This window comes from Geotrypetes seraphini, chromosome 11 (genome assembly GCF_902459505.1).
Source record: "Geotrypetes seraphini chromosome 11, aGeoSer1.1, whole genome shotgun sequence".
Classification (NCBI taxonomy): domain Eukaryota; kingdom Metazoa; phylum Chordata; class Amphibia; order Gymnophiona; family Dermophiidae; genus Geotrypetes; species Geotrypetes seraphini.
Window position 1 is genome coordinate 108708110 of NC_047094.1, and position 14632 is coordinate 108722741.

Sequence of the window (14632 nt, forward strand, 5' to 3'; positions counted from 1 at the left end):
CTGAAATTCTTCCTCTAAATGTGCATTGTTCTAAAGGATTATTTGATTCTTTTCCATTTATATGGAAAGAGGAAGGTTTAAAATATTTAGGTATCATGATAAAAAATACTCTTGATGACACAGTAAAAGAGAATGAAAAACTTTTATTAAAAAGAGTTATGTGAACAATGGAATCCTTTATATCTTTCTTGGTGGGGGAGAGTTCAAACAATTAAAATGATGATATTGCCTGTAGTTTGTTATCAAATGAGCATGATACCAGTTTTTTTTCATGGGTCCTTTTATAAAAAGCTTAATGGTATCCTTACAAAGTTTCTTTGGCTTGGTAAACATCCTAGAATTGCTTTAGTATTTCTTCAAAAACCAATTGAGGAGGGGGGGTAAATTTTCAAAATTTTTATAGGTATCATCAAGTCTATATAATGCGTCAGGGTATGTATTGGATCCTCCCAGAACTTATTGATAATGCACCTGATTGGTTGTATTTGGAATGGCGCCTTTTGTTTCCTTTACATTTAGCTCATATTCCTAGTATTAAACTACCTAGAAGATATAAAGATAACAAAATTTTAAATGATACATGGAAAACATTGAGGTACATTAATAATTTCACACCTATTCCAATGAATAAATCAACAAATCAATCTTTTTGGATAAACTCCAAGATTCAAATTGGCGGAAATAAAATTCTGTGGAAGGACTGGATTATTGCAGGCATATGAACTCTAAATGATGGTATTTCAGATGGTAAGCTTCTTGATTTTTCACAGCTACAACATAGATTTGGTCTCAATAAATCACAATGTTTTAAATGGTTGCAGCTGAAGCAGGCTATTCAGGTGGGGTTCCCTAAATGGAAAACTCTTGATAATCAATTTAGTCTGGAGTTCCTATGTTTTCAAGCAGACTTCCTAGGACACCAAGCCGCATTGTGGTATAAATTCATATCTGGTTATGTAAATAAAAAACCTAAAAATGGTCTAAGAGACATTTGGAGCATTGAGATTAAGCAGCAAATTTCTGCATCTCAATGGCCACGAATTTGGTCTTGGAGAATGAGATGTACAGTGTCAGCATCTATGAGGCAAACTTGGTTCTTTTTATTGTATAGAGCGTTTTGGACCCCAGTTCGTTTACAAAAGTTAGATAGCTCTAAATCTAATAGATGCTGGCATTGTAATCTTGAAGTAAATGATCCAATTTTTTATTGTCCCTATATTATGGTATTTTGTAACTCAATTTGGACTCAAGTTAACTGTCTCCTAGAAAACCATGTTGCGTTATCCTATGACACCGTTTTGTTTGGTATATCTGTGAGGAAAAAAAGTCAAATTTCATCATGTAATAATAAACTTTTGTTAATAATGACAGGGGTCGCCATTCAGCATATTACCAACAATTGGAAAAACTACTCTAATCTTAACTATACATTTTGGTGGAATTCAGTATGCCATATTTATAAGATGGAAAGAGCTATTGCTACGCAGAAAGGGACTTACTATAAGTTTATAAAGATCTGGGGACCAATGGAAAAGTATTGTAATGAATAGACATCATTTTTTTAAGGGAGATTATATTTACTCATTGGGGGGTGGGGGGCGATATAATTTTTATTTGAAAGTTTGTTTTACTTACTTTAAGAAGGGTGGGAAGGAGGGGATTTCTCTTTTTGTTTGTGAGGATTTGATTAAAAATTTTAAGTGCTGTATTGAAATTATAATGGATATATTTATGTACATTTATTGTCTGTTTTAAAATGACTCAAGAAATGTAGTTACTTTAAGAAGGGTGGAGGGTGGGGATGTATATTTTTGTTCTAGATTATATGATTAAGAATTTCAAGTGTTATATTGAAAGTTTAATGGATATTTTATTGTACACTTGTTTAAGATTTAAAATGAATAAAGAATTTAAAACTAAACTAAAACTAAAATAGGATTCTCTGAGGACAAGCAGGCCATTAGTATTTGTTACATCTGGGTGACATCATTTGATGGAGCCTGGTACAGATGCTGACTAGCATATATAGCAAGTAGAAATTCTAGAACCTAACTGCTTGGAGATTGGTGCACTGCATACCCTCTCGGTGACTGTGCTTCTCAGGTACTGGTGATTCTGATGCCCCAGTGCTCTCAGCACTGCGCTTTAAAGGTGACTTTCCTTAACGCTCAGTGTCACAGTCCTTTGGTCAAATACTGATTGGTCTTGAGGCCTACTATCAGTGCCTGGTGTTGAGGGAGACTCCTTGATACCTGTGTGCTCCCATTGGTAGGATAAGTCTGAGTGGTTGATGTTCCCAGTGCTAATGACAAAGAATGTTTTAACCATTGAATCTGCCACTCTCTATGCATCCTCAACTGTATTTTAAAACATAGAGAACAAAGGTTAGTGTCCTGCAGTAGTGTAGCACAACTGAACTTTGCCATCTATCCCATGACTCTTTAATTTTCTCAGGAGCCTCTCATGAGGAACTTTGTCAAAAGCTTTCTGAAAATCTAGATACACTATGTCAACTGGTTCACCATTATCCATATGTTTATTCACACTTTCAAAGAAGACCAGCAAATTGTTGAGGCAAGATCTCCCTTGGCTGAACCAATGCTGATTCTTTCTCATTAAATCATGTTTGTCTACGTGTTCCACAATTCTATTTTTTATAATTGTTCCCACTATTTTGCCCGGCACTGAAGTCAGGCTTACCGATTTCTTTCAGTTCCTTCACATCATCACCCTTGAAAACCATTTCCAGTTCAGGTAGATTTCTTATATCTTCTGTAAAGACTGAAGCAAATAATTCATTCAGTTTCTCCACTATGGCCTTATCCTCCCTGATCGCTCCTTTTGCTCCTTGATCATCCAACGGTCCCATGGATTCCCTCACAAACTAAAAAAATTGTTATGAGTCTTTGCCTCTTTGGCATGTTTCTCTTCATATTCTTTCTTAGCTTTCTTTATCAATGCTTTGCATCTAACTTGCCAGTGTTTGTGTCTCTTCTTATTTTCTTCTTTAGGATCCTTTTGCCATTCTTTTTGGTTCTAATAGCCTCTTTTCCTTTACCTTTTAACCATGCCAGCTCTCATTTCCACCTTTGTTAATATGTGGAATAGTGAAAGATTCTAGATACAGGGAAACACTGTACACAGAGAGGGGATGTTGGATGAGGAAAGGAATGAATGGAGATTCCAGACTCAGAAAGGTACAGGTCACATGATATGCTGAATGTGAGGGAAGGAATGGTGGAAATTCTGGACAAATGGAAGGATAAGGGCAGGGTCATAAAGATGAAATGCTGGATCTGGTGAAAGGTAAGTTCAAGGAAACAGATGCTGGATTCAGGGGAGGATAAGGACAAAGACACAGGAGACAGAGAGAGAAGAAATGCCAAATGGATAGGAGATACTGAAAAAAACAATTAAGAGAATACAGAGGAACACAGAAATCAGAGACTGTGACAATGCAATTAGAAAATAAAATAACCAGACAACAAAGGTAGAAAGCAGCAGATGGGCAGTGTTAGAGGCAGAGGATTGCGTTTGATTTGACAACATCGAATTTATACTGCACAGAAGAAAGGCCTGGCAATCTACTTCTATATTCTGCCAAGAAAACTTGATGAGACATAAAGAATCGATGTATAGTGCTGGAAGAGGGTCCCCTAGGTTTGAAGACACTCACTGAGGTTCTAGGGAAGAGCTGATCATCACCCAGAATATGCCCAGTGTTTGTGAAGCTGATGGATCAAAGCCTCTAGGATATCCTGATGCTGATGTTACTGGACAGAAAAGGGATATCAGAAGCTGTAAGGATATTTTTTTAACATAGGAACATGGAATGTACAAAGCATCAGTGGCGTACCAAGGGGGGGGCGGGAGGGGCGGTCCGCCCCGGGTACCAAGCCCTGAGGGGGTGCTCCCGGTCCGGTCCAGTTCCCCCCCCCCCCTGCGCCGGGTGTCGCGTCTGGAAACAGCCTGCAGCAAGATCGCGAAGCAGGCAAAGATCTCTGGCATCGCGCGATCTTGTTGCAAGCTGTTTCCCCAGGGCAGTAGCGTACCAAGGGGGGCGAGGGGGAGGTCCATCCCGGGTGCCGCCTTAGGGGGGGGGGTGCACAGCTGGCCCGGTCCCTATCGCGCTTCTACCCTCCCAGCGAAAGCAGCATCGGCGCCATTATCGAAAAAGGTAATGGCGCCAGGCCTTGGAGCACCAAGGCAGACCGCTTCTCCCCCCTCCCAGCCGAAACCCCGCTGACCATCCTATCTCTCCCCCCCCCAGTGAACCTTTCCGACCCTCCCAGCGAAAGCAGCAAACCTCCCTCCAGTAGCGTCGGCTTTATCCTCCCTCTGCCGCATCACTGATGACGTAATCAGTAACGCGGCAGAGGGAGGAGAAAGCCGCGAAGGAGGTTTGCTGCTCTCGCTGGGAAGGTCGGAAAGGTTCACGGGGGGGGGGGAGATAGGAGGGTCAGCGGGGGTTCGGCTGGGAGGGGGGAGAAGCGGACTGCCTCGGTGCTCAATTACCTTCTTCGGGCAGCAGCAGTGTTTACAATTCGCTGCTGTTGCCGGCTTCAGGCCTTGTTCTCTGCCGGGTCCTGCCTACTTCCAGTTTTCATGAAGACAGGACCCGACAGAGAACAAGGCCTGAAGCGGGCAACAGCAGTGAATTGTGAATGCTGCTGCTGCCCGATGAAGTTCAGGACATCGGGGAAGGAGCAGGGAGAAATCGGCTGCTGGCTTGGGGGTGAGGGTAGGGAAAGAATCGTGGAAGTGGAGAAATCGGCACGATGGCTTTGTGCGGGCTAAGGGGAGAGAGAAAGAAAGGAAAAAATAAAGAGGGGGGGGCCAGGAGGAGAGAAAAAGAAAGGCAGAAATAAAGAGGGGTCAGGGGGAGAGAGAAAGAAAGGCAGAAAGAAAGAGGGGGACCAAGGGGAGAGAAAGAAAGGCAGAAATAAAGAGGGGGTCAAGGGGGAGAGAAAGAAAGGCAGAAAGAAAGAGGAGGGCCAGGGGGAGAGAGAAAGAAAGGCAGAAAGAAAGAGAGGGACCAAGGGGAGAGAAAGAAAGGCAGAAATAAAGAGGGGGGTCAAGGGGGCGAGAAAGAAAGGCAGAAAGAAAGAGGGGGGCCAGGAGGAGAGAGAAAGAAAGGCAGAAATAAAGAGGGGAGCCAGGGGGAGAGAGAAATAAGAAGGACCAGAGACTCATGAAATCACCAGACAAAAAAGTAGGAAAAATTATTTTATTTTCAACTTAGTGATCAAAATGTGTCCGTTTTGAAAATTTATATCTGCTGTCTATATTTTGCACTATGGCCCCCTTTTACTAAACCGCAATAGAGTTTTTTAGCGCAGGGAGCCTATGAGCGTCGAGAGCAGCATGGGGCATTCAGCGCAGCTCCCTACGCTAAAAACCGCTATCGCAGTTTAGTAAAAAGGGAGGGGGAATATTTGTCTATTTTTGTATAGTTGTTACTGAGGTGACATTGCATAAAGTCATCTGCCTTGACCTCTTTGAAAACCCGCGGAATATAAATGATAATTAACATTTTCTCTGCGTACAGCGTGCTTTGTGTTTTTAAAATTTTATTGTTGGTAGATCATTTTGACTTGGCCACAAAGGTAAGGGGGAGGAGGGAGGGGAACTGCTGAAAGACATCTAGTAATCCTTGCAGGCTTGACTGCAGGGAATTATTTTTGTAAAATCATGTTTTGTTATGTGACTGGCATTATCTAGACTTTAATTTCTATGAATGAATAGAATGAAAATGATATAAAATTACTTGCTTGTTTTTATGTGCGTGCGCTGAAGGAAAGTGGAGAGAGAGTGGGCTGAGGATGCTGAAGGGAAATGGGGAAGAGAGTGGGGAGAAGACGCTGATTTATAAATTGACAATTGTACAGAATATTGTTTCTTTTTATACTTTAATATAAACAATTCAAGGCTTGTGTGGATGAAATCAGGTGGTTTGCGGGGATGGGGACCGAGCTTACAGGGATTAGTCCAATAAAATGGTATTTTTTTATTTCTCATTATTTGTTTTATTTTTATTTATTAATTTATAAAGTGGTGATTGTTATGTATCAGTTTTTTCAAATTTACATCTACTGTCTTTATATTTTGCACTGTATTAGAGGACATGTGTTACTGTTTTTTGTGGTGTTGCATTGTATCCAGGGTCTGGTTTCTTGGCGGATCAGTTTAACTTTTGTCTACATATTTCTATTTTTAGTTTGTGATTATTCCATTTTGGGCGAGGGTGTATCTCTGTTCTGTGTGTATGAAAAAGACATAGTTTTCAGTTGGCATTGACTACAGGACCAATTGACTGTGCGGGATCTGGCTTGTTTAGTTTTACAATGTATGTGTTGGTGTTCTAGTGCTCACTGCAGTGTTTAAGATGCAGCCTTTTCCTAGGTACACTCTTGTGGTGCGATATGTAGATTGGTACTAAAAATCATATTTTTCATATAGATGGGGGGGGGGTGTCAAAAAATGATGGGCCCCGGGTGCCACATACCCTAGGTACGCCACTGCAAAGCATGAATCAAGGTAAATTGGAAACAGTTAAAGATCAAATGGAAACCCCCCCAATTGATTTTATAGGGATCAATTAATTCAAATGGACAGGACAGGGACATTTTCAATCAAACGAGCACTGGATCTGTTACTCTGGTCATGAAACACACAGGAAAAATGGCGTGGCATTTATCCTCAACAATAAACTTTCAAAGACGGTACTAAAGTACAATGTTATCAGTGATAAAAGTCAGGTCAATCTGTCTACAGATAAAGCTGATCAGTCAATTTGATCCAAGTATATGCTCCAACGATAGCTGCGAAAGATGAGGATGTAGCATTGTTCTATGAACAACTTCAAAATGAAATAGATCAAATGCTGAAACAAGATCTACTGATCATTATAGGGGACTTCAATGCTAAAGTAGGAAGTACACCTGAAGATGCAGTGGTTGGAAAGCACAGTATAGGAAAAAGAAATGAAGCTGGTGATAACTTAGTACAGTTTTGAAAATGAACCAACTGTCAATCATGACTACACATTTCCAATACCACAAACGTTACCAATACACGTGGACCTCTCCAAATGGTATATATCGAAATCAAATTGACTAGGCGGGGCTGTGAGAAGCCACCAGGTGTTTCCTGTCTCCCTCCACAGGTGCTAGATCATGTGTGTCTCTGGAGTACTAGTGGTAGGGGTTTTCTCAGTTAAGTTCAGCAACACTCTGGACACAATAAGTTGCAAACAGTAAAGTGCTTTATTTCAGCCACAAGTCTTCTTTTCACAAATTCACATTTCAGATAATATTGCTCAAACAGTTCTTGCACTGTGTCACCTGCCATGGGTCTGCTAAGAGCTCTGCGCTAGGCAGCCCAGAATGACTTTAGGTTTGCCCTCCAAGATGGGAAGGGCCCTAGATGGGAGTGCTGGCTTTGGCTAACTTGCCATGGCACTTCCTTAGACAACCTAGTATCACACACACAAACCACAGAGGCCAGAACCTTGGAATAAAAAAAGGTAGTAAGCTTTTATTACAAAGTTCTTCAAAATGAAACAGGTTTTCAAAAGTAAGTTCAGTTCAAAAACAAAACAATGCAAAGGGCAGGTAATCAGCAAAACAGTACTTTGTCTAATACAACTTAGTATGATTAAGATCAGCCTGCAAACAGTTGCTCCCTTGGCTTCCTACTGAAACACTGGGCCCTGCCTTTGCTTGGGACAACGCCACAAGAAACCCAAAAAGAGAAACAATCAGTGAGGTTTAAACACAAGTATGATTTCACAGTCCTGTTCATGAAAAATGTTAGCTTGAAGGTTCTTGGTCAGATCTCCCCATAAGAAAAATGCTGATACACAGGGTTTCACTCAGCAAAAAAAAGAAAGAAAACACATCTTTAGTTAGAACTCCAGCAGCCATGGCTAAAAAGGGTTTCCCTTCATATATTGCAGTTCAGTTTCAGTCATTCAACAGTTCCCAATAGTGATTCCAACAAACAAGCCAAAAACACAAAATGCAAAAACTCCTGATGTCAGGTGGAAGTCATTAGAAGATTCTCTCTCTTTCTCTGGTTTATGTATTAAACAAGGCATCCACAAACTGCAACACACCACAGTTCCTTTTCCAACAAGGCAGGACAAAAAAACCTCTTTATAGCACACAGAAGGAAAAGCAAACTGAGAACATAATAGCCTTACTGGGTCAGACCAATGGTCCATCAAGCCCAGTTGTCCGTTCTCACGGTGGCCAATCCAAGTCACTAGTACCTGGCCAAAACCCAACTAGCAGTGCTTTATCTTAACTGGTCTCCATAGCTCAGCTGGTTCAGAATAAAAAGAATAGAATGACAAGGGGACAAATTTGTCCCCATCCTCATAGGAACTCAATTTCCCCGTCCTGTATCCATGAGTTTTGTCGCTGCCCCTGTTCCATTCCTGTATACTCTGCCTTAACCACACAAGCCTGAAACACTTAAGACTTTAAAGTGTTTGAGGTGTGTGCAGATGAGGATGGAGTTGCAGGAATAGGGCAGGGACAGGAAAAGAACTCACGGGGACGGGATGGGAAAATGAGTTCCTGTGGGGATGGGGAAAAATTTGTCCCCGTGTCATTTTCTAATAAAAAGATAAACTTTCATCAACCTCCATGCAATCCTCAGCTCCTGACCAATCTGCCTATGTGTGTTGTTCAGCTTCTCCAAGCTTCATCAATTCCTCTCCAGGAATGGCTTTAGGCTGAAATCTGTTCCATAACATGGACTGCTGTTTTTCTATCCCTCTCTGTGGAGCTGCCTTCCGTTCTCCTTCCTGGCCTCCCCCTTTCCTTGACTGCAGCTAGGCCTTATATTCTAGCAAACCACACCCCAAGCTCTGAGGTAAAGGAATGAGCCAATACTACCTCTTGCTCCCCCTTTGGCTAGGCTGAAAATAGCAATTAGGGAACCTGGGCTGTTTAAAGCCAGATTTAAGATAACAAAACAGAATCATAACCCCCCTCCACCATTAGGCTCTGTGTGTTTTTCTTGTTCACTATCTGTGTTTAAATAAAGAATTACAAAAAACAAAACAAAACAAAAAAACCCCAGATTTTCTTTTTCCCTGAATGGGCTCTTTCTACAGGGCCACTTTCTTCATATTGAGCAGGATTAAACCTAAGGGCCTCTGTGTCAGAATGGGCAGCCTCATACCTAGGGAAATTTCCCTGGTGAAATTTTCTATCCTCTTTCTCCTTATTCTTCCTGCTTTTACCATGTGGCAAGACCGACATAACCCTAGACTTACCACAACTGTCTTTATATAGACTGTATGCCCCAAGAGAGAAAACAAACTTTCTAACACAAAAATAGTCCAGTTCCAGGTGGATAAAGGGGAATCTATAGACATCATTTACCTTGACTTCCAAAAAGCCTTCGACAAGGTGCCACACGAGAGACTGCTTAAAAAGATATGGAACCACGGGGTACAAGGGGAGGTCCACCGATGGATCAAAAACTGGCTGGCAAACAGGAAGCAGAGGGTTGGCGTAAAGGGCCACTACTCAGACTGGAAAGGGGTCACGAGCGGAGTTCCGCAGGGGTCGGTGCTGGGACCGCTCTTGTTCAATATCTACATAAATGATCTAGAGGCGGGAACTAAGTGTGAAGTCATTAAATTTGCAGATGACACCAAACTATACAGCAGGGCTCAAACCAAGGAAGACTGCGAGGATCTCCAAAAGGATCTAACGCAGCTGGAAAAGTGGGCCGAAAAGTGGCAGATGAGCTTCAACGTGGGGAAATGCAAGGTCATGTACGTGGGGAAAAAGAACCCGATGTTCACATACAAAATGGGGGGAACACCACTAGGGGTTAGTAACCTGGAGAGAGACCTGGGAGTGATGGTAGACGCAACACTGAAGGCATCGGCGCAATGCGCCACAGCCTCTAGGAAAGCAAACAGAATGCTGGGTATCATTAAGAAGGGTATTACGACCAGGACGAAGGAAGTCATCATGCCGCTGTATCGTGCAATGGTACGGCCGCATCTGGAGTACTGTGTCCAGTACTGGTCGCCGTACCTCAAGAAATACATGGCGGTACTTGAGGGAGTACAAAGAAGAGCAACCAAACTGATAAAGGGAATGGAAAATCTCCCATATACCGACAGATTGAAGCAGTTGGGACTTTTCTCCCTGGAAAAGCGAAGACTTAGAGGAGACATGATAGAAACCTTCAAGATCCTGAAGGGCATAGAAAAAGTAGACAGGGACAGATTTTTCAAATTAAGGGGCACCACAAGCACAAGGGGGCATTGGGAGAAATTGAAGGGGGACAGGTTCAGAACAAACGCTAGGAAGTTCTTTTTCACTCAGAGGGTGGTGGACACATGGAACGCACTTCCAGAGGCTGTTGTAGACAAGAAAACATTAAATGGTTTCAAAGAAGGTTTGGATAGATTCCTAGAAGAAAAAGGGATTGGGGGGTATAGATAGGTATAGACCATTGCTCAGGCAATGGGCCTGATGGGCCGCCGCGGGAGCGGACCGCTGAGCAGGATGGACCTATGGTCTGCCTCAGCGGAGGCAACTTCTTATGTTCTTATGTTCTCGTCTGAATGAAGCAGCTGCCTATAGTTGGCCTGGTCCAAGTATCTCAGACCTGGCAGTACTTTCCCTCTGGGCTGGACTCCACATCCAGGCTTCTGAGCTGGCAGCAAGGCCACCCAGCGCTAGAGCTTCATCAAATGTTCACTTTTACTAGTCACTGCTCAGTTCAATGCAGCACTACAATTCCTGCTGTAAATTGGTCACTACTCAGTTCAATACAGCAATGTAATTCCAGATAGCTTTTGAGCCGCTCCTGGCTATAGCAGTCTTGACCCACTTTAATACCTGGTCAGAGTGCAGGGAACATTCTTTCTACCATGTTTCCCCAAAAATAAGATGTACCCATAAAATAAGCCCTAGCATGATTTTCAGGGTAGGTCTTAATATAAGCCCTACCCCCGAAAATAAGCGCTAGTCGCTGGCAGCAGCACTTCCCCACGTGCCCACTCCCCCCCCCGTGCACCCCCTGCTCCCTGCTGACCCTTCCATCTCTCCCTCCCATCCGAACCTTGACTGCGAGACCGAAATACCTGGTAACAAACAGCAGCGTCTGCAGCACAGGCTGAATCACAGCCTTCTCATGCCCAGGCGTTCTGTGTACCGAGTTGCTGATGACATCATCAGTGATGCAGCAGAGGAACACCCGGGCCTGAAAAGGTCATGATGCAATCTGTGCTGCTGATGTTGCCATTTGTTGTCAAGTATTTCGGTCTCGTGATTGGGGTTCGGATGGGAGGGAGAGATGAAAGGGTCAGCGGGGGGGGAGGTGCACGGCGGGGGTGGATAGAAGGGTGTGTGAGAGAGGGGCGGTGGCAGCAGGGGATGGGGATGGGAGGGGTAGAAAGATGCTGCATGGGGGTTGGGAGAAAGGGAAGGATAGAAGCTTCAAGGGTTCTGCTGCACAAGGGATGGGACGGATAGAAGCTGCAAGGGTTCTGCTGCACAAGGGGAGGGAGGGAGGGATAGAAGCTGCAAGGGTTCTGCTGCACAAGGGGAGGGAGGGAGGGATAGAAGCTGCAAGGGTTCTGCTGCACAAGGGGAGGGAGGGAGGGATAGAAGCTGCAAGGGTTCTGCTGCACAAGGGGAGGGAGGGAGGGATAGAAGCTGCAAGGGTTCTGCTGCATAGGGGGATGGGATGGAGGGATAGAAAGATACTGCACAAGATGCGGCACATGTGGGGGAGAGAAAGGAAAGAGGAAGAATTGGCATGAAGGGGACGAAGGGAGAGATGATCATTGTAATAATTGTAATAATAACTTTTATTTGTATACCGCAATACCACAAGCAGTTCAGAGCGGTTTACAGAGGAAAAGACTGTACATATACAATGATGTTACAGAGAATATTGTCAAATACATTGGTAACAAATTTAAATTACATTAGTGAGCCGAAGGTGGTTGGGTATAACCGGAAATATGTCGGAGATACATCAGGTAATGCAAAGATATAGCAGGGCAGGAAGGAGTCAGAGAAATGACCTACCCCGAAAATAAGACCTAGTGCCTTTTTTGGGCCCCAAAATTAATATAAGACAGTGTCTTATTTTCGGGGAAACAAAGTAGTTGTTTAGTTGGTTGTTAATTCCCCCTTTTCCAGTGCAATAGGAAATGTAAGATAAAGGCAGGCTTTCAGGTTTACACTCCTTTTCCTTTCTTTTGGGACTGTTTTCCTTTTAAACAATAACTCACTGTCAAATCCCTTGGTCTGTTAACTTATATCCACAGCATACGTCACAGCTTAGAACTAACTGCTTTTACTTTCATACTGCCATTCACATGATACAGGGGCTGTTTTCCTCACTGGACATCCACTCCCTGCCCAGCTCTGGACACTGAATTCTGGCTCACTGGCATCCAATTTCATGGAGTAATCAGCTTCTACCGGCTGCTCACTGCCTTCTGAATGTGGGGCCAAACAGTTGCTCGGGACTGCCTTCAAGGCTCTCTCATCCCCCAGCTTCTCTCTCTCCTTAGGTGGAAGAACCTGCACTCTCATTAGGTGGAAGAACCTGCACTTTCCTGGCTTGGTTTTCTCTAGCAGCAGAGTTCTTTTGGCAAGGAGAAGAAAGGACTTTTCTCCCTAAGGAGCTCCCATGCTGTGTGTTGGTTTCTCTGGAGTTCTAAGCTGTTTCTCTTCTTCTCTGTAGTACACAAAGATGCAACTAGCAAGGAAGAAATTATCTGCAGAATGAGCACTTGGTCACTCCTCAATGAAGGCTCTGAACAAAGTATTCAAAGGCAATGAAATAACACTCCAAACAAAGATAAGACTTGTCCATGCACTCATTTTCTCAGTGGTCAATTATGGATGTGAAAATTGGACACTAAGGAAACAAGACAGAAAGAAGATTGACTCATTTGAGCTTTGGTGTTGGAGAAGGATTTTATGTGTGCCGTGGACTGCCAGAAGAACTAACAAATCAATTCTGGAAGAGATCAAAATGGCTATGTCACTTGAAGTCCAAATGATGAAGTTACGACTGTCTTATTTTGGTCATACTGTCAGAAGAGAGAGATCTTTGGAAAAGGACATCGTGTTTGGGAAGATTGAAAGAACCAGGCAAAGAGGATGACCTGCAATCAGATGGCTGGACATGTTGAAAACAACCATCAAGTTGCTAAGACTCGAGCACGAGTCGATGGCACCTACTCTCTGTTTTCTGTCTTTCAACTAGTTCTTAGTCCATAATAGGACATTCATACTTTCACTTCCCACTACTGTTTGGAGAATCATTCCAGATGGGATAGTTGGTTCAGCCAAGCATTTCTATAAAATTTATTCTCCATTTAGACGCCAATTTCCATCCATCCCTTTTGCTTCTGCCAGACTCAGAAACATGATCCTGGCAGTTAGGGAATCCCACATGTGAGAATATGCTGCCAGCTTATCCTAGGATAAAGCACAGTTACATACCTACAATTGGTGTTATCTGAGGACAGCAGGCAGGTATTCTCACAGCCCTGGCAGGCAGATGGCGTGATAGGACAGGGTACGGTATTGGAGTTCAAGAAGGGATTGGACAATTTCCTGAAGGAAAAGAGGATAGAAGGGTATAGATAGAGGGTTACTATATAGGTCCTGGACCTGATGGGCCGCCACGTGAGTGGACTGCTGGGCATGATGGACCCCTGGTCTGACCCAGCAGAGGCACTGCTTATGTTCTTATGTTCCTCCCTCTTCCCCTAGTTGGCTTCTTAGCTTTTTTACGGAACTGATGGTCCTGTGAACTGATGTCAGGTGAGAAGGCACCAGCACATGCGCATTATGGGTAGTCTTGAGGCTTTTGAAATTTTTAAAGTGACAGTACACTTTAACACTGTGTACCAGGCTCTGGGGATGACGTCACTCACATGTGAGAATATCTTCCTGCTGTCTTTGGATAACATCTTTTACAGGTAAGTAACTGTGCTTTATCCTGAAAGGGAAGACCCATGGACAATGTCTCCACATGGGTTAGTTATGTATATACTATAATGGTAATGACCCTCACCTCTATTAGGACCTCAGAATTGATACATAGCCACTAAAATTATTCATCACATTTGGTTTGATACCAATATTATGCCAGCTACCAATCTCTCTATGCATTATTATCCAGAAGAAAGTTAAATACCAAATACTCTGGCCATATTATACAAGTGCAATACTTGTACTCTTGTGCTATCTTATACCAGTATCGCATTAAAACTGTATAAGGTAAATGTTTTATTTCTGAAATATAGATATCAGATAGCAGTCACCTGGAACATCATCTGCCCATGTTCCCTTCCTACTACAGTACCACAGAACCTATTTGATCATAGTCTTTATCCTTACTGTCCTACAATGAAAAATTCTTTCTGATTGTCTGTGCTTTCTTGATTTCTGAAATAAATAGGACTTAATATTAATTTCTTTCTATTCAAAGGAAATTCGTTCCATTGAAAGGTATATTCGAAAACTGGAATTTCATATCAGCAAGGTAAGCTTAAGTATTAAACATGTACAATTCTAGTTTCAAAGCAAATGCTAAGACACTTAGAGGGCCATTTTCAAAAAGGACA

The 14632-nt window shown here is 42.9% G+C and overlaps 1 protein-coding gene across 5 annotated transcripts in view; it reads left to right on the forward strand.

Moving 5' to 3' along the window:
- RIPOR3 (RIPOR family member 3) overlaps positions 1-14632 on the forward strand; it is a 229110-nt gene that overhangs the window by 89176 nt on the left and 125302 nt on the right. For 4 of the 5 annotated variants that reach the window (XM_033915149.1, XM_033915148.1, XM_033915152.1 and 1 more), the window contains one exon: positions 14497-14550. The exons of the other annotated variant lie outside the window; for it this stretch is intronic. In XM_033915149.1, coding sequence (XP_033771040.1) covers positions 14497-14550 — 54 coding nt within the window. The remainder of the gene's footprint in view (positions 1-14496; positions 14551-14632) is intronic. 5 annotated transcript variants of the gene reach the window in all.